We start from the raw sequence: 25,919 nt of genomic DNA, 5'->3' as shown, positions 1-25,919 counted from the left end.
ACCTGCCACCACGCCCGGCTCATTTTTTGTATTTTTAATAGAGATGGGGTTTCACCATGTTGGCCAGGCTTGTCTGGAACTCGTGACCTAAGTGATCCACTTGCCTCCCAAAGCGCTAGGATTACAGGCGTGAGCACCGCTCCCGGTTGCCTGTATACTTTTGAATTCTTCATCTTGATGAGCTGCAAAACAGTGTTCCCTCAAAAACATATTTTATTTGTTTCTGCATCAAACTTGAAAAATGTCTTAAGTAGACTTGTCAGTCTTTTACAGTTTTATACCTTTCTTTTTCTCTCTCTCGCTCTGTCTGCCTTCCTCCTCTCCCCTCTCCCCTCTCCCCTCTCACCTCTCTTCTCTTCCCCTCTCCTCTTCTTGATGGAGTCTTGCTGTGTTGCCCAGGCTGGACCGCAGTGGTGGGATCTCTGCTCACCGCAACCTCCGCCTCCTGGGTTCAAGCGATTCTCCTGCCTTAACCTCCAGAATAGCTGGGATTACAGGTATGTGCCACCACGCCTGGCTAATTTTTTATATTTTTAGTAGAGATGGGGTTTCACCATGGTGGCCAGGCTGTTCTTGAAGCCTTTTTTTTTGGAGACGGAGTCTTGCTCTGTCGCACAGGCTGGAGTGCAGTGGCTTGACCTTGGCTCACTGCAAGCTCTGCCTCTCGGGTTCACACCATTCTCCTGCCTTAGCCTCCCAATTAGCTGGGACTACTGGCACCCACCACCACGCCCGGCTAGTTTTTAGTATTTTTAGTAGAGATGAGGTTTCACCGTGTTAGCCAGGATGGTCTCGATCTCCTGACCTTGTGATCTGCCCGCCTTGGCCTCCCAAAGTGCTGGGATTACAGGCATGAGCTACCGTGCCCAGCTTGCCATTACTTTTATTCATAGAATGCCCTTTAGTTTGACCTATGTGCATATAGGCCTTTGCCTGTATTTCCTTCTAGTTTCTTTTTTTTAAAATTTAATTATTAATCTGAAATTTATGTTAGTATATAGTGAGTATAGGAGTTTAACTTTATTTTTCCTAAATAGCCAGTTGCCTTGTCACTGTTTATTAATATAAGCTGCCTTTGGTTTTAATGGCTTAGCCTAGAAATGGCAAGAGGCATCGAGTCTGAATATATATGCCACTGTCTGTTTCCCTCTGAAGAAGTGTCGTGTGTACTTAACATCTATATCATGGTCGCTTGGGGGACAGGTTTCTTGTGCTGTCACTCTGCACTGCTCCTCTAGCCCTGGTACTGGGTCTGGCTCTGCAGTGATGAGCAGCTGCTCGCCAGCAGTGGGTGCCGCCACACCTCTGCCTCAGCTCCCCTTTTGCCCCGGGCTGGCAGTGCCCTTACTAGCCTTGAGAGGTGCTACTTGATAACATCCCTTGGGAATGGTTTCTTCTGTCTGGCCTCCATCTCTCAGTTGGCCACTCCACTGCCCCCATCACTGTGTCCCGCCGCACAGCCCCCGCCCTGGGCCTTCAGGTCTTTGTGCATCTGCTTGTGTAGGCTGTCTTCTACTAGCTCGCATGTCCCCGAGGGTGAGGCCCGTATTAATCTGTACATTCCAGGGCTTACTTAACTCAGAGTAAGTTTTAGAAAAGCACTTGCATCTGCTAGTTTGGGAAGCATAAGAGAATATATGTTGCATCATTTGGATATAATACATAAATGCTTTGCTGTCAGGGAGGAAAAACAGGCCTTAAGTTTTATTTTCCTCCTCCTGAAGACCCTTCCCTTCACTCATAGGAACCTCAAAGATGTTCAGATCAACATGTTAACCTAGTACATTTTAATATTGTTTGTTGAAAACTGGTCCTTAAGTGTTTTCTTTCACTCATTTAATGAATGTGTATTGAGTGCCGGGCTGGGGATATATCATGGAACAGTATGGACAAGGTCCCTCATGGAGCACAGCAGTATTATTCAGCAGTATATTCCCAGCCTGGCACATAGCATGGATTTGCTACAGTGAAGCTGGAGAGCCATGTGTTAAATAAATACTAGCAGTTAACATACTGTCAGGTAGAGGAGTGGCCTTTGTTCTTTTTTTTTTTTTTGGACAAAATCTTCCTTTGTTGCCCAGGCTGGAGTGCAGTGGTGAAATCTTGGCTCACTGCAACCCCTGCCTCCTGGTTTCAAGTGATTCTCTTGCCTCAGCCTCCTGAGTAGCTGGGACTTCAGGCGAGCATCACCAGGCCCTGCTAATTTTTGTATTTTTAGTAGAGACGGGGGTTTCACCATATTGGCCAGGCTGGTCTTGAACTCTTGACCTCGTGATCTGCCCGCCTCGGCCTCCCAAAGTGCTGGGATTACAGGCATGAGCCACCGTGCCTGGCCGGCGTTTTTTCTTTTGTTGTTTTCTGAGCTCTTTGTTAGTGGAGTGGAGGTGGATTTCTGAATAGTCTGTAGGACAACGTCCAAATTTTAAAAGGAATTTAGTCTTCATATTTATGAAAAAAAAAAAAAGATTTTTGCAGTGTGAAATTGGTGATGCAGAGACTAACGTGACCCTATTCTCAAGCACTCATAGCTTCACCCCCAAATCCTGGAATATGTAGTCTGTCTGCTGATTCAGCCTTTCTTCCTTTCATCCAGTGTCTGTCAGTCCATCCATTCATCACATGGACTGGCAGGAGCTGCGCCTAGATGCTGTGGAGCCTGTTTTTTTTTTTTTTTTTTTGAATTTTTTTAAGAGACAGGGTCTTGCTCCATCATCCAGACTGGAGTGCAGTGGTACCATCATAGCTGACAGTCACCTCACACCCCTGGGCTCAAGTGATCCTTGTGCCTCACCCTCCTGGGTAGCAGGGAATACATGCACATACCACCACACCCAGCTAATTGTATTTTGTTTATTTTTATTTATTTATTTATTTAGGCAGATTCTTGCTCTGTTGCCCAGGCTGGAGTGCGGTGGTGCGATATTGGCTTACTGCATGCAACCTCTGCCTTCCGGGCTCAAGTGATTCTCATGCCTCAGCCTCCTGAGTAGCTGGGACCACTGGTGCGTGCCACCACACCCAGCTAATTTTTGTATTTTGAGTAGAGACAGGGTTTTGCCATGTTGGCCAGGCTGGTTTTGAACTCCTGGCATCAAGTGATCCACCTGCCTTGGCCTCCCAAAGTGCTGGGATTACAGGAATGAGCCACCACGCCCGGCTGTCCTGCCTTTTTTAAAATAAGAGCTTATATTCAAAGTGATATTAGACACTTCATGAAATGTGAGATTTCAGACAGTGGCAGTGTTATGAAGGAAATAACTCTGACGTGTAATCTCGCCTCCATCCCTGTCACTCTGCCGAAAAGATCACTGCTCATTATCTTTCTGTTTTTTAAACTTAACTATGTAGTTTTAAGACTTAGTAAAAAGGAGAGAGGCTAGCAGAGGAATCCATTGCTCAGTGCCAGTGGCTGTCAGACACACCAGCACAAATGATGCTGTTTTGTATGCCCCTTTCGTCCCCCTTTTCTTTCTCACTTGGGTGTTTGAAAGCCCATTCCAGACACTGCATCACGTCACCCTGGGCCTGGCCCCGGTGGTGCTTCACTGTGCCCTCCTCATCTGTGAGCCTGCCCGGTGACCATCCTGCTCCTGTCCTTGGTGCCCTGTGTCTTCCAGGTCTGCTTCTCCCCTGCTGCTCTTCCTGTTCCATGTTCTGTGGCTGGTTTTCTTTCTTCTTCCAGCTGCATGACTCCTTTTCAAGCTTTTGTCCAGTTAAACATGTTACCAAGAATGTAGTGTTCTTTCTGCATTTCATTAGGAAGAGAAAAAGGCTTGCAAACATTTTGAGAAAAAATGTTGTTCACTGAGGCTATGTGTTTTGGAAATGCCATTTAGATGTTTTGCTGCTTTTAATCTTTGGCATTAATTTCAGTTGCTGTCATAAAAAAGAATTGAAACATCAACCAGAAAAGTAATTAAATGTGTCTGCAAAGGAAAAACAGAAACAGTGCAGAATGTGGTACTTCAAGATCATAAATTACTAATGTGCATATTTATTATTCTCCTATAAAATGTTAATTAAAAAATTTTCATGTTTACTTGATGTAACAGAAATGAAACCTGTAATGAGGGGTCTAATTTCTTTTTCTTTTTTCATTCCAGAATGTATGACAACATGTCCACAATGGTGTACATAAAGGAAGACAAGTTGGAGAAGCTTACGCAGGATGAAATTATTTCTAAAACAAAGCAAGTAATTCAGGGGCTGGAAGCTTTGAAGAATGAGCACAATTCCATTTTACAAAGTTTGCTGGAGACCCTGAAGTGTTTGAAGAAAGATGATGAAAGTAACCTGGTGGAGGAGAAATCAAACATGATCCGGAAGTCACTGGAAATGTTGGAGCTCGGCCTGAGTGAGGCACAGGTATGAGCGAGAATGACTCAGATATCATCAAGAACTTTTGATGGTTTGGTAAAATGGAGACTTTGTTTGAAATAAGCAGTTTCACTGAAGAAGAGGAAAGATGGTTATAAAATAACAGATCCAGGCCGAGTGCGGTGGCTCACGCCTGTAATCAAGCGCTTTGGGAGGCCGAGGCAAGTGGATCACTTGAGGTCAGGAATTTGAGACCAGCCTGGCCAACATGGTGAACTGCTGACTGTACTAAAAATACAAAAATTAGCCAGGCCTGGTGGCTGGCATGTGTAATCCCAGCTACTAGGCAGGCTTGAGGCAGAAGAATCACTTGAACCTGGGAGGCAGAGGTTGCAGGGAGCCAAAATTGCGCCACTGCACTCCAGCCTGGTGACAGAGCGAGACTTTGTCTCAAAGAAAAAAAAAAAACAAAAAAACCAGATCCACTTACATGTGTGTTCTGTATGTTAATTACTTGCTATTGATTTGGGCCCATAAGAATTTTATTGATTGATTGATTGATTGAGATGGAGTTTTGCTCTTGCTGCCCACGCTGGAGTGCAATGGTGCGATCTCGGCTCACTGCAACCTCTGCCTCCCGGGCTCAAGTGATTCTCCTGCCTCAGCCTCCCAAGTAGCTGGGATTATGCACCACCACACCTGGCTAATTTGTATTTTTAGTAGAGACAGGGTTTCTCCATCTTGGTTAGGCTGGTCTTAAACTCCCAACCTCATGTGATCTGCCTGCCTCAGCAAAGTGCTGGGATTATAGGCATGAGCCACCATGCCCAGACTCTGAATTTTATTTTTATTTTTTATTGTTTTGAGACGGTGTTTGCTCTTGTTGCCCAGGCTGGAGTGCAATGGCTCAATCTCGGCTCACTGCAGCCTCCACCCGCCGGGTTCAAGTGATTATCCTGCCTCAGCCTCCCAAGTAGCTGGGATTATAGGCACGTACCGCCATTCCTGGCTAATTTTTTGTTTTTTTTAGTAGAAACGGGGTTTCACCGTGTTGGCCAGGCTTGTCTTGAACTCCTGACCTCAGGGCCTCTCTGAATTTTAAAAAGCAGAGCCAAAATAGTGGATACTGCTGTGTATTATTTAGGATTCGATTTGGCTGCCAGTATCAAAAAAACAAAAACAGTGGCTTAAACCACAAGACGTTTGTCAAACAAGTATTGAGGTACACTATCCTGGACGGGTTCTGTAGCTGCACAGTCATCGGGAGTACTCAGGCTGCTAACATCTGCCACACTACACCTTGGCAGCCTGTCTTGGGGACTGAGAGTGAGCTCCAGTGGCAGTCATGTGGCCCTGTTCTAGCATAGGGGAAGGGAAAGGAAGGACATGCCTCCTTCCTTGAAGGCTGCTGCTTTGATGTTGTGTACAGCAGTGCTTACATTTCATAGGCCAGACCTCATGGCTGTACCTGGGTGAGTGGGAGACTGGGGAATGTTGTCTTCCCACTTGCAGTGGCAGATTCTCAAGCCTAAGGAAGGAAAGGAGAATGGACACTGGCCAGTAGGTGATGGTCTCTGCAATCCCAGGAGCAGATTGCATCATATCTTTGACTAACCTTTGTTTCTATAATATCATGCTTGACATAGAGATGAAAACACTGGAAACATCTAGGTTTTTAAATTCTCTCTCCTGATAACTTCTGGCTCTGCCAGCATATCTTAGGTAAAATTAAATATACTAAAGCTTGACTTCTTAGCTTTCTCTAGTTGAGTGAGTGAATAGAGCAGAAGAAGGGCTGCTGGCCAGTGGTTTCTGCTTTCGTAGGGGAAGTGAATGCCTACACCCTGATTTTAGAGTCTTCATTTACAGACTTGAGTTGCAGAACTGTAGCTTTGTTTGGATATTGTGAGCCTATTATTTCTCAAGTTCTGTTATCTTGAGAACAGGTGACATGAATTTAAACTTGCTTTTTTTGGTGTCGCAGATAAGAGTTTTACAAAAAGAAGGAAGAAAAAGTCCCACCTTCTGGAGTTTCAGGTTTTAAACCTAGGAGGATAATAACCTGGTTATTATGTATGAGAGGGAAGGGCAGATACATGTTCTAAAGAGAGAACAGATTGTAGCCAGTCAGCTCCTCCTAGATCTTTCTGCTCTTATGCTCCTAGGAAGTTGCCACGGCTTTATGCTGGTCTGTTCCAGAAACTAGTGAGCACTCTGTAGGCGGAGCCCTGGAGTGTTCCCTGGATTTTATGACATAAACGTAAGCTTATGAGTGCACCAGTGCATTCTTACTCTTCGTGGTAGCTACGGAGATGTCTTCTCTCACCTTGGAACATCGAGGAAGATTTGTATGTGCCCTGTTTTCTGACTTCCACCTCCAGCCCTTCACCAACCTGCACTCTGTGTGCAGACATGCATGTGTGTACACAAGGCCTCACACATGGGAAAGGGTCTATAAAAATTATGTTGGGGCCATCTTGATAGAAAGTAAAATAATACAGTTTCATCAGAAGGGTAGCTGTGTTTTCATTGCTACTTCATTTGACATGCTCTTCAAAAAAATAAATAGTTTTTTTGTAGGCATTCTGAGCATGTGATTTTCTTTTTCGTACCCTGTTATGTAGTCTGTGGCTGAAGGGGAAAAGAAATAAATGGCAGATGGTACTTATTTGTACTTTGGAGAAAACATTTGCGAGTGTAAGCTACAGCCCCAGCCACAGAATGTTCGCACAGGTGGGAGGGACACTTGCTGGACAATGTGCTACAGTGCTGCACACGTTTCTGTCTGCTCAGGTTATGATGGCTTTGTCAAATCACCTGAATGCTGTGGAGTCCGAGAAGCAGAAACTACGTGCGCAGGTTCGTCGTCTGTGCCAGGAGAATCAGTGGCTACGGGATGAATTGGCCAACACGCAGCAGAAACTGCAGAAGAGCGAGCAGTCTGTGGCTCAGCTGGAGGAGGAGAAGAAGCATCTGGAGTTTATGAATCAGCTAAAAAAATATGATGACGACATTTCCCCATCCGTGAGTGGCTCTGTAGCAAATGTGGTGCTGATGTTTAAAATGGAGTCCCTGGGCAAGTCATAGAAGTTCTGTTCACCGTATTCTTCTCATATTGGAACGTTGACCAGAACACGCAAAAATGTTTTGTAAATATAAGCCACAATCCAGAGAGACACCCTTACCTTCAGCGAGGTCTGCCCTGAGGTCTGCCCCAGCTTAGGCTCCGGAGCTTCCTCGCCCCTCTGTAGCTTGGCTTCCGTGCCATCAGCTGCTGGTCTAGCAGTGGTCCAATCCGGCCGTCTGGATCTGGACTCTGGGCAAGCTCTCTGCCTCTTATGGTGGGTTCTTGGCATTGCCATTCTCTTTGAAACTACCCTGGTCCCCCAGACACCATCTGGCTCTCTTGCCACCTCTCTCATCCTCCCCTTGGCTTCCCTTGCTGGCTTATCTTCCTATATCTGCAGTGGAAGAAAGGATCTTAGTTTTCTTTTTTTTCTTTTATTTAGACAAAGTCTCACTCTGTCGCTCAGGCTGGAGTGCAGTGGCACAATCTTGACTCACTGCAACCTCCGCCTCCCGGGTGCATGCGATTCTCCTGCCTCAGCCTCCGGAGTGGCTGGGATTACAGGTGTGTGACACCATGCCCAGCTAAGTTTTTGTATTTTTTTTTTTTTTTTAGTAGAGATAGAGTTTCACCATTTTGGCCAGGCTGGTCTTGAACTCCTGGCTTCAAGTGATCTTCCCACCTCAGCCTCCCAAAGTGGTGGGATTCTAGGTGGGAGCCACCGTGCCCAGCCTTTTTCTTTCTCTGTTGGCTATATTTGGATGTTTATCCTGGTCTCAGTTATTTTTCATTCAACATTTATTTCTGATTCAGTTAACTTTTTTTTTTTTTTTTTGAGGTGGAGTCTTGCTCTGTCGCCCAGGCTGGAGTGCAGTGGCATGATCTTGGCTTATTGCAACCTCCGCCTCCTGGGTTCAAGCGATTCTCCTGCCTCAGCCTCCCAAGTAGCTGGGACTACAGGCATGTGCTATCACACCTGGTTAATTTTTTGTGTTTTTAGTAGAGGCAAGGTTTCACTGTGTTAGCCAGGATGGTCTTGATCTCCTGATCTTGTGATCCGCCTGCCTCAGCCTCCCAAAGTGTTTGGGATTACAGGCGTGAGCCACCATGCCCAGCCTCAGTTAACTTCTTTTTAAAGAAAATTTCTAAATTTTGGAATTATTTTATTTTACTTATTTTTAATTTTTTAAAATTTTACCCTTCTCTCAAGTTTCCAATGGAATAATTTTAAATTGATCGAAAAGTTGGAAAGTTTGAGAAGAACCATAACCCAATTTCCCCTAATCTTACATAATCATAGATCAGTGGTCAGAACTAAGATATTAACATCAATACTTTACTGTTAACTGAAACACAAGCTTGGTTTGGATGTCACCAGGCCTTCCACTAGTATCTCTTTTCTGTGCTAGGACCTAGTCCAGTGTTGCACGTTGCATTTGGAACTAACGTTTTTTAAATACCTATATGGTGCCAGGCATGTTCACATACATAATCAGAATACTAGAGAGGTGCACATTTGTGTCTCTGGTTCGAATCCCCATTCTAAGACTACTGAAACCGTCTTATGTGTAGCACCAGCAAACCTACATTTCCCCTGTGTCTTCATCTGCTTGGGCTACTGTAACAGATACCACAGGCTGGGTGGCTTAACATTTATTTTCTCATAGCTCTGGAAATCCAAGATCAGGGTACCAGCAGGGTCCGGTTCTGGTGAGGGCCTTCTTTCTGGCTTGCAGACTGCTACCATCTCTTTGTGTTCTCATGTGGTACAGAGAGAGAAGGAGTAAGCTCTGTGGTGTCTCTTTTTACAAGGGCACTAATCCCATCGTGAGGCCCCACCCTTTCGAGCTCATCTTGTCCTAATCACCTCCCAAAGGTTTCATCTCTAAATACCATTACACTGGGGGTTAGGGCTTTAACATAGGAATTTGGGGAGGATGCAGTTTAGTTGACAGCATGGTATTTCAAGAGGCTTACCGTATTCCTCCCTCACGTCTCCTCTAGGTTAGGGGCCAACTAAATGTTTTGATTTAAAAGATGTGGCTGGGTGCGGTGGCTCATGCCAGCCCTTAGGGAGGCCGAGGCAGGCAGATCACCCGAGGTCAGGAGTTGGAGGACAGCCTGGCCAATATTGGGAAACCCCGTCTCTACTAAAAATACAAAAATTAGCCAGGCGTGGTGGCGCACGCCTGTAACTCCAGCTACTCAGGAGGTTGAGGTAGGAGAATTGCTTGAACCCAGGAGATGGAGGTTGCAGTGAGCCAAGATCCGCGCCACTGCACTCCAGTCTAGACGACAGAGTAAACCTCTATCTCAAAAAAAAAAAAAAAAAAAAAAAAAAAAAAAAATTAAGGCCGGATGCGGTAGCTCATGCGTGTAATCCCAACATTTTGGGAGGCCGAAGCGGGCGGATCACCTGAGTCCAGGAGTTCAAGACCAACCTGGCCAACATGGCAAAACCTCATCTCTATTAAAAAATACAAAAAAATCAGCCAGGTGTGGTGGTGCGCACTTGTGGTCCACTACTTGGGAGGCTGAGGCATGAGAATCATTTGAACCTGGGAGGCGGAGGTTACAGTGTGCCAAGATCATGCCACTGTACTCCAGCCTGGGTGGCAGAGGGAGACCCTATCTCAAAAAACAAACAGGCAAGCAATAAATAAATAAATAAATAAATAAATTAAAAAAAAAAAAAAAATGTGCTTGCTCTAGAGTGCTATGGAAATGCAAGTACTTACAGATGTCGATGCCGACCGTGATTGACCTGGGACACTGGAGGATGTTGAGAAGGAGAAAGCTAGTTTCGTAGGATCGGTGACTTTTAAAATTTATTATTTTGAAAACGTGTTAAACTTGGAGAAAACATCCAGTGAGCGGACTCTCCTTACCCTTTCTGGAGTACTTATGAGTGCTTGTTTCTTCTGAACCCTGTTCACAGAGTGGCATAGTATGTGCCACGGCTGCTTACTGCTGCTGGGCTTCTTTCCCTAGGGTGAGGGGTTCTCCTGTGGCAGTCCAGGGCCAGGGGCACTCAGGAAGTTGCACACAGACCCAGCATATCCTCTCCTCTGAAGCTCATACTCCCCTTTTGTTAGCTGCCAACAGCATCCTTCATGGCATTGTTCCACTGTGCCCCAGTTCGGGGCACATCCTTCATGAGACTGTCACATCTCTTGAGTAGCCTTTCACATGGAATGGGACCTCCGTCTGTGGTTGTCTTTCATGACATTGATGTTTTTGAAGAACGCAGGCCAGTTACTTCGTCCATCATTCCTCAGTTGGGGTTCGTCTAATACTTGGATTATGCATCCCAGACAGGAATATTCTAAAAGCAATGTGTCTTTATCACATTTTCCCTTCCGGAGCCAAATAGTGTTCATCTGCCCTATGACGAAGCTAATTTTTTTTTTGAGACGGAGTCTCGCTCTGTCGCCCAGGCTGGAGTGCAGTGGCGCGATCTTGGATCACTGCAAACTCTGCCTCCCGGGTTCACGCCACTCTCCTGCCTTAGCCTCCTGAGTAGCTGGGACTACAGGCGCCTGCCACCGCGCCCGGCTAATTTTTTGTGTTATTTAGTAGAGACGGAGTTTAACCGTGTTAGCCAGGGTGGTCTCGATCTCCTGACCTTGTGATCTGCCCACCTTAGCCTCCCAAAGTGCTGGGATTACAGGCGTGAGCCACTGCTCCCGGCCCAATGAAGCTAATTTCTTACTGGTCAGGCTGTTACCTGTCTTTCCCATTATGTAGTTTCTGATTTTATTTCTTTGAGTAAATCAGTATGTAGGGAAACATGGGTCACCAGCCTTTAAAGCTGGGAGGTTTCAAACTGCTCCCAGTGATCCTGCCCTGGAGCCGATTGTGGTGGTGAGGAATCTAGCCCCCCCACTTCTCTGGGGATCAGAGATGCACCATTTTCATCTGTTGCTACATATTTGGTTCCCAAATAAGATTTTATTTTGAGTCAGGGTTTTCCCTGCTCTCCTAGACCTCCCTCAGAGCACAGGAGAAGGATCTGAGGCATGGAAATGCAGCCATGGCCCATTTCATCAAACTCTGATCTGCACTTAAGTATTTGTGTTCTAGTCTATCTAGCTTTTCATTACTCCTGTTCAACTGATGGATGCCAGATGGTGGCCGATCCTACATTTGATGATAAAAACTGATGATCTTTTCTAAGATTCTTAGTTAAAATGTATTTAATATTAAAGATTTTCAGGACAGGATGTGTATGGTACTTGTAAGATGAAGCGTTGTCCTGGATCTGTTTTATAGGAGGACAAAGACACTGATTCTACCAAAGAGCCTCTGGATGACCTTTTCCCCAATGATGAAGACGACCCAGGGCAAGGAAGTGAGTGACGGGTGATGCGGGAATGTTACCGAGTGCAGGAGAGAGGTGTTTTCCCCCAGAACACGGTCCTAGCAATCAACACTCAGTGGCAGCCTTAGTGCATGCGGCCTGCCTGGAGGAAGCACCAGCAGAGCAGGGTTGCCTTTGGTTTTCCAAAATAATTTGTGCTGTATGTTGGAATACAGGAATATGTTAGAGTAGACCCTAGGATACAGCAGCAGGCATGAGCAGTTCAGGTGTGACCTGCAGGTTCTTACGGGGTAGACAGGTCAGAATTACTTATTCTGCTTGTTTCATGGTGCCAAGAAGAGTCTCATGGCACTGAGGGGCCATGGTGCCATCCCTGACCCTATAGTCACTACTCTTAATCCTGGCTGCCCAGACAGTACTAGGAAAAGATTTAAATAGCACTAGGGGCCAAGTACTAACTTGAACCAATAGTAAAGACAATTTTAAAGAAACTGACTCATCTGGATAATTGTCTTTAAAAACTCATCTGAAGTGAACTTTCTCCGTGCAGTCCAGCAGCAGCACAGCAGTGCAGCCGCGGCTGCCCAGCAGGGTGGCTACGAGATCCCCGCACGGCTGCGGACACTCCACAACCTGGTGATCCAGTACGCCTCGCAGGGACGCTACGAGGTAGCCGTGCCCCTCTGCAAGCAGGCTCTGGAGGACCTGGAGAAGACTTCGGGACATGACCACCCGGACGTGGCCACCATGCTCAACATCCTGGCCTTGGTGTACAGGCTAGTCACTTTTGTTTCCTACTGAATTTTACCTAGAGACATTGTTTTTAACCATTTTGCCCCTTAAAATATATTTTAATGTATCTATATAAACTACTTTTCAACCATATCCACTTCTCTTTAAATAGGGGTTAAATTAAAAATATTTAGTAAGCTCTGTGGAAGGGTGTCACCAAATCAGAACAAGACGCTGCCCATGACCGCTCAGTTCAGCTTGTTTAGAATAGCCCACGATGTACCCCTCACACCAGCCAAATGCTGTTTTGACCTTTTCCACAAGACCCTGTGCAGGCAGCTTCTTTCGTCTAAATGGCCTTCCCACTTGGCCTGGCAGTGTCATTCCTGCCTTCCGAGGCCTGGAACGCTGTACCTCCTTTTGGAATCCAGGATTCAGCTTGCCCTTTGCCTCTTGTGTGCTCCTCTAACTCTTTCACCCCTGCTGAAGGATGCCCCAGGGGAGTGGTGGGCTCTGAGTTGTGTGGTAGGAGAGTTCCTTTGGCTCAGTGCCTAGGATCCAGCTGGGGGCTGGAGCTGTAAGCAGGGTGTCCTCTTGGGACAGGATTGAGGTTGTGGGGGTGGGACGAGGGGAGCCTGAGGAAGGAGGATGTGTGGAGAGAGAGGAGAGCGCAGGGCATAATGACGCTTGAAGAGAAATTGGGTGATACAGCTACCTACACGCATAAGTAATTTCTTTAAAAATAAGTTTTGAAAGTTGGTAAAATAAAGAAAAACACACAAATAAGAAAGTAAGCCCCCTGTTATAACAACACTATTTAAAACGAGTCCGTGCCCTTTGGCTCTGTAGTTTGTCAGCAGCTTGGTCTGTCCCGTGACTATGCATTAGGGTTTCGTGGACATTCTAGACATTTTTTGACTGTTTTCCTGTTGGTGAATGTTGAGATTGTTTGCATATTTTCTTTTTCTTTTTTTTTTTTTTTTTTTTTTTTGAGACAGTGTCGGGCTCTGTCACCCAGGCTGGAGTGCAGTGACGCGATCTCAGCTCACTACAACCTGTGCTTCCTGAGTTCAAGTGATTCTCCTGCTTCAGCCTCCTAAGTAGCTGGGATTACAGGCGCGTGCCACCATGGCTGGCTAACTTTTGTATTTTTAGTAGAGACAGGGTTTCACCATGTTGGCCAGGTTGATCTCAAACTCCTGACCTCAACTGATCCTCCTGCCTCGGCCTCCCAAAGTGCTGGGATTACAGGCATGAGCCACTGTGCCTGGCCAATTGTTTGAATATTTCACTGTAGGTATTTCTTAGTCAGAGATATTTGCATTTAGCTCTTAATAGATTGAGACAGTTCATTCCAACAAAATTTTTGTTTTGAGGTAGGGTCAAAAAAGTGATGCGATCATGGGTCATTGCCACCTCCGACTCCTGGCCTCAAGCAATCCTCCTGCCTCAACCTCCTGAGTAGCTGGGACCGCAGGCATGCACCACTACGCCCAGCTAAATTGTATATATTTTGTAGAGACGGCATTTTGCCATGTTGCCCAGGCTGGTCTTGAGCTCCTGGGCTTAAGTGATCTGATCAGCTTGGTACCCCCATAGTGCTAGGGTTACAGGTTGGGAACCACTGCACTTGGCCAGCGTTTTTGTGTTTTTTGTTTTTTAAAAAACTTATATGCCTATTAAAACATATGGAAGTTTCTGGACAGTACTGGATATTATTAATATAAATGAGTTAAGCATAACTAGGTTTTTGTTGTGTACAGCGTGCATGGGCACACACATCACTGCTGGGTGCTGGGGTGCCATGGCCTCCGTCAGTCTCGTGGTTCCCTGGCATTATAGTGTGAGAGCCGACCTGTGTGTGTAGATGTTTGGGAAAAACAGTAGCTGCATCTGTGTTCGTATTCAGTGTTCTACTGTTTGGCTTGTTATTCCATCATTCTTGTGTTAAGGACACATAATTTTAAGCTTTTCTTTTTCCTTTCATATTTTACTGATCTTTATAAGTTTTGTTCAAGAGTTTGGATTTATTTATTTATTTATTTATTTATTGTAGAGATGGCGTCCCACCATGTTGCCCAGGCTGGTCTCAAACTCGTGGGCTCCAAAGGATCCTCTGCCATGGCTTCCCATAGTGCTGGGATTATAGGTGTGAGCTACGAGTTACCATGCCTGGCCTGGATTTCTTTCTTTCTTTCTTTCTTTCTTTCTTTTTTTTTTTTTTGAGATGGAGTTTTGCTCTTGTCGCCCAGGCTGTAGTGCAATGGAGTGATCTCAGCTCACTACAACCTCAGCCTCTTGAGTTCAAGCAGTTCTCCTGCCTCAGCCTCCCGAGTAGCTGGGACTACAGGCGCCTGCCACTAAGCCCCGCTAATTTTTTGTATTTTTAAGTAGAGACAGTGTTTTGTCGTGTTGGCCAGGCTGGTCTCAAAACTCCTGACCTCAGGTGATCCATCCTCCTCGGCCTTCCAAAGTGCTAGGATTACAGGTATGAGCCACTGTGCCCAGCCATGTATTTCTTTTTTTAGGATAAATTCCTAAGACAGGTTAGAGTATAAACATTTTATAGTCCTTGGTACCTGCTGCCAAACTGCCACTCAGAAAGGCTGTGCCTACCCATGCTCCTGCTGCACGGGTGCCACCCTGGAGGTGGGGGGCTCTTTTCTGTTGGTGGAGATAGAGTATGCATTGTGTTTTCATTTGTATTTCTCTGATTATGTATTTTTACATAATCATTTGCATAGTCATTTTCATCCTGGGGTGCTGACATAATCATTTACATAGTCATTTGCATCCTTCTGTGAATTTCCTGTTACCTTGCACATTTTTCTGTTAGGATTTTATTTATTTATGTATTTATTTTTGAGACGGAGTCTCGCTCTGTCGCCCGGGCTGGAGTGCAGTGGCTGGATCTCAGCTCACTGCAAGCTCCGCCTCCTGGGTTCACGCCATTCTCCTGCCTCAGCCTCCTGAGTAGCTGGGACTACAGGCGCCCGCCACCACGCCCGGCTAGTTTTTTGTATTTTTTAGTAGAGACGGGGTTTCACCGTGTTAGCCAGGATGGTCTCGATCTCCTGACCTCGTGATCTGCCCGTCTCAGCCTCCCAAAGTGCTGGGATTACAGTCTTGAGCCACCGCGCCCGGCTCTGTTAGGATTTTAATGCTTTAGGATTCTATTTTTGTTTTCTTTTGAATTTGAGTTCTTGGTGGGCTTCTTAAGCCCACTTGATTTAACAAATCGCAGTGTGCTGGTCCCACTCCCAGAGTTCCTGGATCAGCAGGGCTGGGGTAGTTCTGGGTTTCTAGTAAGTTCCAGTTGAGGCTGACTGCTGTTGGTTTGGGACCACACCTGAGAACCACTGCTAATCAATAGTCCCAGACATTTTATAATATGGTATCGTTTACAGAAGTGCTTAGTATACCTCATCTCATTTAATTCTTTTTTTTTTTTTTTTTTTTTTTAAATGAGGTCTCGCTCTTATAGTGCAATGGCGCAATCTCGGCTCACTGCAACCTCCGCTTCCCAGGTTCAAGCAATTCTCCTGCCTCAGCCTCCCAAGTAGCTGGGATTACAGGCGACTGCCACCACGCCCGGCTAATTTTTTCTATTTTTACTAGAGACAGAGTCTCGCCATGTTGGCCAGGCTGTTCTCAAACTCCTGACCTCAGCCTCCCAAAGTGATCCACCCACCTCGGCCTCCCAAAGTGCTAGGATACAGGCGTGAACCACCGTGCCCGGACATTTTTTTTTTTTTTTTTTTGAGACAGAGTCTTGCTCTGTCACCCAGGCTGGAGTGCAATGGCGCCATCTTGGCTCATTGCAACCTCTGCCTCCTGGGTTCAAGTGATTCTCCTGCCTTGGCCTCCAGAGTAGCTGGGATTACAGGCGCCAGCCACCACGCCCAGCTAGTTTTTTTTATTTTTAGTAGAGACAGGGTTTTATCATCTTGGTCAGGCTGGTCTCAAACTCCTGACCTCAGGTGACCCACCTGCCTTGGCCTCTCAAAGTGTTGGAATTACAGGGGTGAGCCACTGTGTCCAGCCTCATTTAATTCTCATAACACTTTAGGTAGCTTATTTTATTTTATTTATTTATATTTTTTTTAGACAGAGTTTTGCTCTTGTTGCCCAGGCTGGAGTGCAGTGGCACGACCTCAGCTCACTGCAACCTCTGCCTCCTGGGTTCAAGCGATTCTCCTGTCTCAGCCTCCCAAGTAGCTGGGATTACAGGCGCCTGCCCCATGCCCAGCTAATTTTTGTATTTTTAGTAGAGACAGGGTCTCACCATGTTGGTCAGGCTGATCTTGAACTCCTGACCTCAGGTGATCCACCCGCCTCGGCCTCCCAAAGTGCTAGGATTATAGGTGTGAGCCACTGCGCCCAGCCTTGGTAGCTTATTTTTAAATTGCATTTGCTACAATTCTCCTGCCTCAGCCTCCCGAGTAGCTGGGACTACAGGTGCATGCCACCACGCCTGGCTAATTTTTTGTATTTTAGTAGAGATGGGATTTCACTGTGTTGCCCAGGCTTGTTTCGAACTCCTGAGCTCAGGCAGTCTGCCCGCCTCAGCCTCCCAAAGTGCTAGGATTGCAGGCGTGAGCCACTGCACCTGGCCACTACTTTTTGGAACTCTATTTTGTACTTGTCAGCTTTCACAAAAAGTTTGAGGCAGCTTACAATAGCATGTAATAGGATGAAAAAAGAAACAATAGTATATTAATACTTGGCCAGAATTAGTGTGCTTCAGAGGTTCTAGAAGCCTTATTAGTCTTTCTCACGTTCTGCAGGGCAAAGCCTTGCCAGGCAGTTACTACTACTCAATTGAGAAAGATGTATACTAAGTCTCAAAAGCAAATACTTGTTTTCAGTCACATCAGTAGTGAGTAGCAATGCTTAAACTGAGAGTTCCTGGTTCTGGGGTGTTGCTGTTTTACTCCAATCAAGAAAGATTCTTCATTCCTCCATACTGAATAAAATGGAGGCAGATTGGGTACCAACTTCAGACACAACAATATATTTACTTTTGTTTGCTGTTTTTTATTTTATTTATTTATTTTATTTTATTTTATTTTTTTAGAGACGGAGTCTGGCTCTGTCTCCCAGGCTGGAGTGCAGTGGCCGGATCTCAGCTCACTGCAAGCTCCGTCTCCCGGGTTTACGCCATTCTCCTGCCTCAGCCTCCGGAGTAACTGGGACTACAGGCGCCCGCCATCTCGCCCGGCTAGTTTTTTTTCGTATTTTTAGTAGAGACGGGGTTTCACCATGTTAGCCAGGATGGTCTCGATCTCCTGACCTCGTGTTCCGCCCGTCTCGGCCTCCCAAAGTGCTGGGATTACAGGCTTGAGCCACCGCGCCCGGCTGTTTGCTGTTTTTTAAAAGGCTTTTTCAGTGTACATGTAGCATATCATCTTACAGCAAGACTGTGCAATAGATCACATACTTGCTTTGTAGATGGGAAGGCTGGGACTGCGTGAGGTCACTTAATGCACCCAAAGCTGTGTAGCCATTAACTGGCAGAGCCCAAGCTCAGACACTAGAATTAATTCTGTCTGATACCAAATGCAAGCTTGCTCCATTATTCTAGATTGTTGCACTTACTCTGTGCTGGCCAACTGGCATGAGCATGACCACACTGTAATGTGGGGACATTATCTTCCCAGTGGCCTAGATGGGAAGGTCAAGTTCGGAAGCTAGTTGGGTCTGATTCCAGAGTTCACCTTGCCAGTCCGTTTATTGATGGATTTCCTTCCAGTGTTTTTTCCCCCACCCATAAGCTTGTGGTTTTTCTTTCTTTCTTTCTTTTTTTTTTGAGACAGAGTCTCGCTCTGTTGCCCAGGCTGGAGTGCAGTGGCCGGATCTCAGCTCACCGCAAGCTCTGCCTCCCAGGTTCATGCCATTCTCCTGCCTCAGCCTCCCGAGTAGCTGGGACTACAGGCGCCTGCCACCTCGCCCGGCTAGTTTTTTTGTATTTTTAGTAGAGACGGGGTTTCACCATGTTAGCCAGGATGGTCTCGATCTCCTGACCTCGTGATCCACCCGCCTCAGCCTCCCAAAGTGTTGAGATTACAGGCGTGAGCCACTGCGCCTGGCCTCTTAAATAGTTTAAGCTTAACTTTTTTTTTCTATAGTTGAAGATTATATTTAAAAAAGCTGTAATGAGGCCGGGCGCGGTGACTCACACCTGTAATCCCAGCACTTTGGGAGGCCGAGGCGAGTGGATCATGAAGTCAGGAGTTTGAAACCAGCCTGGCCAACATGGTGAAACTTCGTCTCTACTAAAAATACAAAAATTAGCCAGGCGTGGTGGCAGATGCCTGTAAGCCTAGCTACTCAGGAGGCTGAGGCAGAGAATTGCTTGAACCCAGGAGGCGGAGATTGTAGTGAGCCAAGATGATGCCACTGCATTCCAGCCTGTGCAACAGAGTGAGACTCCGTCTCAGGAGGAAAAAAAAAAAAAAAGCTGTAGTGATCTACATCTGAAACACTTATCTAAAACACTTAATGTGTGTTTTTCCATTTAGGGATCAGAATAAATACAAAGATGCAGCTAACCTACTGAATGATGCCTTGGCTATTCGTGAGAAAACTTTGGGCAAAGATCATCCTGCGGTTTGTATATCAAGTTCTTTCATTCTTTTTATATTTTATTTTCGCCATATATTTCTTTTATCCAACTCATTTTACCATTAAACTCAACAGGGAAAGTTTAAGCACTGCCTTTTCGCTAGATGGTGCAGGTAGGAGGTCCTCATTTACTCAGTGCCAGTGATAGGCCAGAGCACATCTAATTTGTTTATGACCCCTCCTCACATGGATCACCAACTATTTTTTGATTGTAAATCAAATTGCATGTCCTTCTAGAAATTTTTTTCTGAATAATTACATTGTCTTCATTAAAATCTGGTCAGATTTGCATATGAATCTGTTTTGGTTGGCTTTGTGGCTTCCAGGGAAATTTTTTAAAAGTCGGTATTATGTTTTTGACGTTGATGTGTTTAATTTTAGTATTCTGCAGTATTACTTTGTATAATCTATACTCTAGTGAATTGCGCTTTTCCTTTTAACTGAAGTCATATTGTTCTATCCGACTAAGAATGCTTTACTGTATAGATTGAGTATAAATGAATATGTGGTGTATAAATGTACTGTATTTGGTTATCTTTTACTATTCTTAGTGGTTCTCTCTGTGTTGACAGGTCGCAGCAACTTTAAATAACCTTGCAGTCCTTTATGGTAAAAGAGGAAAGTACAAAGAAGCAGAGCCGTTGTGCAAAAGAGCTCTGGAAATCCGAGAAAAGGTACAAAAGAAGGGGACAGTCGTCGTCTTAGAGATTTTTGTTGTGTGTGTGTGTGCGTGTGTGTGTGTTTTATTTATTTATTTATTTATTTATTTATTTTTTGAGATGAATCTCGTTCTGTCACCGGGCTGGAGTGTGGTGGTGCGATCTCGGCTCACTGCAACCTCCACCTCCATGGTTCAAGTGGTTCGTCTGCCTCAGTCTTCCAAGTAGCTGGGACTACAGGCATGCAGCACCACGCCCAGCTAATTTTTGTATTTGTAGTAGAGATAGGGTTTCACCATGTTGGCCAGGATGTTCTCGATCTCTTGACTTCTCCTGATCTACCCGTCTTGGCCTCCCAAAGTGCTAGAATTACAGGTGTGAGCCACCATGCCCAGCCCTGTTTTTTGTGTTTTTAAAAATTTTTCAGTTTTAGGTTTTGAGAAATAACCACTGTGATGTGTTTTTAACTGACTATTAGCTGGAAACAACTCATTTAATTAGCGAATAACCCACAAAACAAAGCCAGATTGGCCCATACAAATCAGCGTTTAAGACTCAATTACAAGCTGGGCGCAGTGGCTCATGTCTGTAATCCCAGCACTTTGGGAGGCCAAGGTGGGAGGAACACTTGAGCCTAGGAAGTTCAAGATCAGCTTGGGTAACATAGTGAGACCTCGTCTCTAAAGAAAAAAAAAAAAAAAGAAAAGAAGGTCCAGTTATGAAACGTGTGCATTTAGAAAGGTGCAGTCCTGAGTCTGGTGCCGTCCAAGGTGGCCTAGAAGCGACTCTGATTGAAGAAGACATGTCTGAGGACTAGAGATGGAAAGCCTGGGAGCATTGCATTTGACAGTGGAACATGTGCTTGTCAATAAGAAAAACATGATAGTTTAAAGATAAATTTACTAAATATGCTTTATGAAGCTGAGAAATGAAATAATTATTATTATAACTAAAGATTAACTCAGAGCTATAGATTGAGTCAGTGTCATGTATATTTAATACCAGCTGCTACAGTTTATGGTAATTAGGTATTGAAAAAATACAGCGTAACTTGTTCATTTCAGCAGTGCTCTGTATGACAGTCTCTTCAGATGTTACAGAGATTGAGGTATCAGGTCTGTCTGATGAGTAACCACAGATTGTGTTTTTTTTTTTCCTCTGAGACGGAGTCTTGCTCTGTCGCCCAGGCTGGAGTGTAGGGGCACGATCTTGGCTCACTGCAGCCTCTGCCTCCCGGATTCCTGGGATTCTCCTGCCTCAGCCTCCTGGGTAGCTGGGATTACAGGCATGCGCCACCAAGCCCGGCTAATTTTTGTATTTTTTAGTAGAGAAGGGGTTTCACCGTGTTGGCCAGGCTGATCTCGAACTCCTGACCTCAGGTGATCCGTCTGTCTCAGCCTCCCACAGTGCTGGGATTATGAGCCACTGCGCCCAGCTGCACAAATGGTATTTTAACTTGGTATTTTTAGTGATTATTTATCAGTGATTCTTATCAGTTAATTTTGAGCCACGTGGCAAGGAATTGGGGGAGAAAGAATGAAGAAGGGCTCCTTATCAGAATCAGATTATATAGGTAGCATTGTATCACACCGTCAGTCTGCATGTTTCTGAAATAGAATGGTCGAATTTGGGGTGGGCTGGAGTTAAAGTCAGGGACAGCACAAAAGTATCAAATTAAGAATTAGGAACCATATAAGATGACCTGCCATGGCTCAAGCCTGTAATCCCAGCACTTTGGGAGGCTGAGACGGGCGGATCATGAGGTCAGGAGATCGAGACCATCCTGGCTAACCCGGTGAAACCCCGTCTTTGCTAAAAAATACAAAAAAACAACTAGCCGGGCGAGGTGGCGGGCGCCTGTAGTCCCAGCTACTCGGGAGGCTGAGGCGGGAGAATGGCAGGAACCCGGGGGGCAGAGCTTGCAGTGAGCTGAGATCCGGCCACTGCACTCCAGCCCAGGCGACAGAGCGAGACTCCGTCTCAAAAAAAAAAAAAAAAAAGATGACCTGCCAAATTCATTCATGTATTTACCCTTTCATTCATTTCGAGCCCCCTGCTTAGACTTGGTGATGTACAGATCAGAGATGTAGTCCCTCCCACTAGGACACAGTCCACTGGACAGACTGAGGACCGCAGAGGGCACAGCAGCGTCTAGAATAGAGAGCTCTGGGAAGACATGGAGTGCGGGTTCCTGCGGGCCAGAGCCGGGGGGTGTTGGGGATGGTTTCTCAGGGAAGGTGGGTGTTGGAACTGCGTCTTGAATAATTGAGTTAAAAATGTCCTAGGCAGGGAGAGGTAGGGAATGCAGAAAGGAGTAGAGAGGCAGCTTACCTCCCTGCGGACCACATGTGTAAAGGCACAAAGCAGAGAGAACTCATCACTTGTTCAAGGTACTGAAGGAGGAGGTTAGTGTTCATTCATCCATCTGTGTGCCAGGCCCCTTTTTAGATGCAGGGATTACACTGGTGAAGAAAAGAGACAAAGAATTTGCACTCTTGGGGCTTACATTGTAATAAAGAATATTCAAGGTAGTTCAGAGTAGTGAGTCTTACGAAGAAAGAACCACCAGGTGATATGCCTGCGAGTTCACTAGGTGAGGTGGGGTGAGGGCTCCCTTAACTTGGCATAGGGAAGTCCCCTTTGAGGGGAACTGAGGAGAACCCTGAAGGATAAGTCGTTGCTAGTGGGCAGGGCTAGGAGAAGAGCGTCCTGGGCAACTGGGACAGCTGTGGGCTCCTCCAGAACCTGGCAGTACAACTCACATAGCGCTTACAAAGCCCATTTTCCTTATGTTCAAAATATGCCTACTATGTACATTTGTACATAGTACAATAAACATACATAAAATGTACCTACCATGAAGGATTACTGCAATAATTAATGCAGCTAAAGAAAATGAGCACAGTTCCCTCCCTCCCCTCATAAATAAGAATTTGATAAATTCTAGTTATTTTGTTATTACATGGTGTGGGGAGCCAGTTAAGGATTTAAATCTGAAAGTGTAGCACAGTCGTGCTTATGTCGAGGAAGATCATAATGTGACAGTAGGGTGGAGAATGGATTGGATGGGAGCAGAACAAGTGTCTCTAATACACTGTTTTTTATTCCCAGGTTTTGGGGAAGGATCACCCCGATGTTGCCAAGCAGTTAAATAACTTGGCCTTACTGTGCCAGAACCAGGGCAAGTATGAAGAAGTAGAATATTATTATCAAAGAGCCCTCGAGATCTACCAGACAAAACTGGGACCTGATGACCCCAACGTGGCTAAGACAAAAAATAACCTGGTGTGTTGACTGGCATAGCATTAGGGAGGTGGCCAGGAGTGCTTTCTTCCCAAGCCCAAATACTTCTTTAACTGTAGATTAAAATTATGCTTTATTTACATCTGAAAGATATGAAATATTTTATTTTATTTTAAGGCATCCTGCTATCTGAAACAAGGAAAGTTCAAGCAAGCAGAAACACTGTACAAAGAGATTCTCACTCGTGCACATGAAAGGGAGTTTGGTTCTGTAGATGGTAAGAAATATACTCCCGTCTCAAATGAATTTCATTGTATAATGACTTGACTAATAATATACTAATAATATTAGTTACTGTTTAATAAGCACTTAACTGTGTACATTATTAAGCTAAGTAGTTTAAATGTGTGATTTCACTTGACTTTCACAGCAGTCCTGTGCAGCGGGTCAAACATTACCCCATTTTAAAAGCAAAAATACCACAGGCCAGGTGCGGTGGCTCATGCCTGTAATCCCAGCACTTTGGGAGGCCGAGGCAGGCGGATCATGTGGTCAGGAGATTGAGACCATCCTGGCCAACATGGCGAAACCCCATCTCTACTAAAAATACAAAAACTTAGCCGGGCGTGGTGGTGGATGCCTCTACTGTAGTCCCAGCTACTCAGGAGGCTGAGGCAGGAGAATGGCATGAACCCGGGAGGCGGAGCTTGCAGTGAGCCAAGATCGCACCACTACACTCCAACCTGGGCAACAGAGCGAGACTCCGTCTCAAAAAAAAAAAGCAGCAGCAGCAGGAAGGACACCACAGACTAAGTGACTGCGTGAGGCCCTGTAATTGAGAAGCCGTTAGACTGGGATTGCAGTGCCCAGAGCCCATAACATGTCCTCATTGCAGAGACCTACACAGTTCACGCAGAAATGGAAAGAGGAGAATCACCCAAATCCATCTTTTCACATTTTTAATGTCTTTCCTTCCTTCTGTGCCTTTGGTTTACAGATTTCAAACCATACCGTCCATATCATCATGTATACTGCTTATTTTCTTTACATTTTTAGTGTGAGTACCTTTCAGTCATAAAAATATTTTCATAAACATTATTTTTAAGATGGCTTTTTCCTCCATGGCATGGGTCTGTTGGTTGTCTAGAAACTTGGGTGAGTGTTCCGAGAAGATGACTTAAAATGATTATTGATTTGTATGCTTTCTTTCTTTCTTTCTTTCTTTTTTTTTTTTTTTGAGGCGGAATTTCGCTCTTGTTGCCCAGGCTGGAGTACAGTGGCATGATCTCGGCTGACCGCAACCTCCCCCTCCTGGATTCAAGTGATTCTCCTGCCTCAGCCTCCCGAGTAGCTGGGATTACAGGCGCACATCACCACGCCCGGCTAATTTTTGTATTTTTGGTAGAGACAAGTTTCACCATGTTAGGCTGATCTCGAACTCTTGACCTCAGGTGATCCTCCTGCCTCAGTCCCCCAAAGTGCTGGGATTACAGGTGTGAACCACTGCGCCCAGCCTTGATTTATATCTTTTCTACTTTTGCTACCAACATCTTACTACTTTTTCTTAGACTGTTGTTTAATGCTTTTGTTTAGTGCTCACATTCTGAATACTCCCTTGAGCAGCTAACATTTTAGCAGTTACATTACCGGGTCCTAGCATTTGTTGGGGTGTCTTGGCAGTTGATCACCTGTCTCAGGACATTGATTCTGCACCCTGTGTCTTACCCTGTTGCTTGGTGTCCAGCTCTGTCTTCCATAGACTTTTTCCTGCAGTGTGAACTTAATCTGTCCATGCTGTAAGTAGTAGTATCTAACAAGGATCATATAAAAGAGAAAACAGGCTGGGTGTGGTGGGTCACTCCTGTAATCCTAACACTTTGGGAGGCTGAGGCAGGTGGATCACTTGAAGTCAGGAGTTTTCAGACCAGCCTGGCCAACATGGCGAAACCCCATCTCTACTAAAAATACAAAAAGATTAGCTGGGCATGGTGGCGGGTGCCTATAATCCCAGCTACTTCAGAGGCTGAGGCAGGAGAGTCGCTTGAACCCGGGAGGTGGAGGTTGCAGTGAGGCGAGAGCACACCACTGCACTCCAGCCTGGGCAACAGAGTGAGACTCCATCGAAAAAAAAAAAAAAAGAAAAAAAAAGCAGCCACTGAGGCTTAATGACGTCTGTTTTACTTAGCAGGCTCTGTTATCTTTCGTTTATAGTACAAGTTAAGTATTCATCATCCAAAGTGCTCCAAAATTTGAAACTTTTCGAGTGCTGACTTGACACTCAAAGGAAATTCCCCTTAGAGCAGTTCAGATTTTGGAGTTTTGGATTAGGGATGCTCAACCTGTATGCTGTGTTTTCTTCCCTAGATGAAAATAAACCCATCTGGATGCATGCTGAAGAAAGAGAAGAATGCAAAGTAAGAATGTATTATTTTGAGATTTTCTAAATTGTATATCCTGCATTCAGGATAATTATTCATTTGAAATTATTTGTTGTAATTTAGGGAAAGCAAAAGGATGGAACGTCTTTTGGAGAGTATGGCGGCTGGTACAAAGCCTGCAAAGTTGATAGGTATGTCTGGAATTGCGTTTGGCTGGAAAAACTGAAAAGCAGGGGGAAGGGAATTGTGTTCTACAGGGCAGCTTATAAGTGACCGATGTGTAGTGTTCCTTAAGTGCACAGTCCCATGTTTTCCCCAAATTCCAATTTAAAAAACCCCACTAACTTTGTAAATGAGATCATTTACATGTATAAACCCACCATCATATTAGGCTGGTGCAAAGGTAATTGCGTGCCTTTTACGTTTAATGGTAGAAACCATACAGTAAATTCATGACAAGCGTGCCAGCGGGCTTGGGAAGGCCAGCCCCTCACACACAGCACTGGAGACACAGATCCACACACGCTTCTTTTCCTCATGACCCATGGGGCCTTGTCTTCTGCAGAGGGAAGTGTAGG

General features: G+C 45.3%; 1 protein-coding gene across 24 annotated transcripts in view; it reads left to right on the top strand.

Annotated features, from left to right (window-relative positions):
• The window catches only part of KLC1 (kinesin light chain 1), a 72,955-nt gene that overhangs the window by 22,014 nt on the left and 25,022 nt on the right, over positions 1–25,919 (top strand). For all 24 annotated transcript variants that reach the window (XM_026447514.2, XM_023205710.2, XM_023205707.3 and 21 more), the window contains exons 2-11: positions 4,104–4,365; positions 7,111–7,341; positions 11,657–11,735; positions 12,256–12,481; positions 18,959–19,046; positions 19,634–19,735; positions 22,832–23,005; positions 23,141–23,240; positions 25,328–25,377; positions 25,465–25,532. In XM_026447514.2, coding sequence (XP_026303299.1) covers positions 4,105–4,365; positions 7,111–7,341; positions 11,657–11,735; positions 12,256–12,481; positions 18,959–19,046; positions 19,634–19,735; positions 22,832–23,005; positions 23,141–23,240; positions 25,328–25,377; positions 25,465–25,532 — 1,379 coding nt within the window. In that variant the 5' untranslated portion in view covers position 4,104. The remainder of the gene's footprint in view (positions 1–4,103; positions 4,366–7,110; positions 7,342–11,656; positions 11,736–12,255; positions 12,482–18,958; positions 19,047–19,633; positions 19,736–22,831; positions 23,006–23,140; positions 23,241–25,327; positions 25,378–25,464; positions 25,533–25,919) is intronic.

The sequence above is a fragment of the Piliocolobus tephrosceles genome, chromosome 6 (genome assembly GCF_002776525.5).
Source record: "Piliocolobus tephrosceles isolate RC106 chromosome 6, ASM277652v3, whole genome shotgun sequence".
Lineage (NCBI taxonomy): Eukaryota > Metazoa > Chordata > Mammalia > Primates > Cercopithecidae > Piliocolobus > Piliocolobus tephrosceles.
Note: the sequence above shows the minus strand (reverse complement) of the source record. Positions and strands in the feature narration are given on the sequence as shown.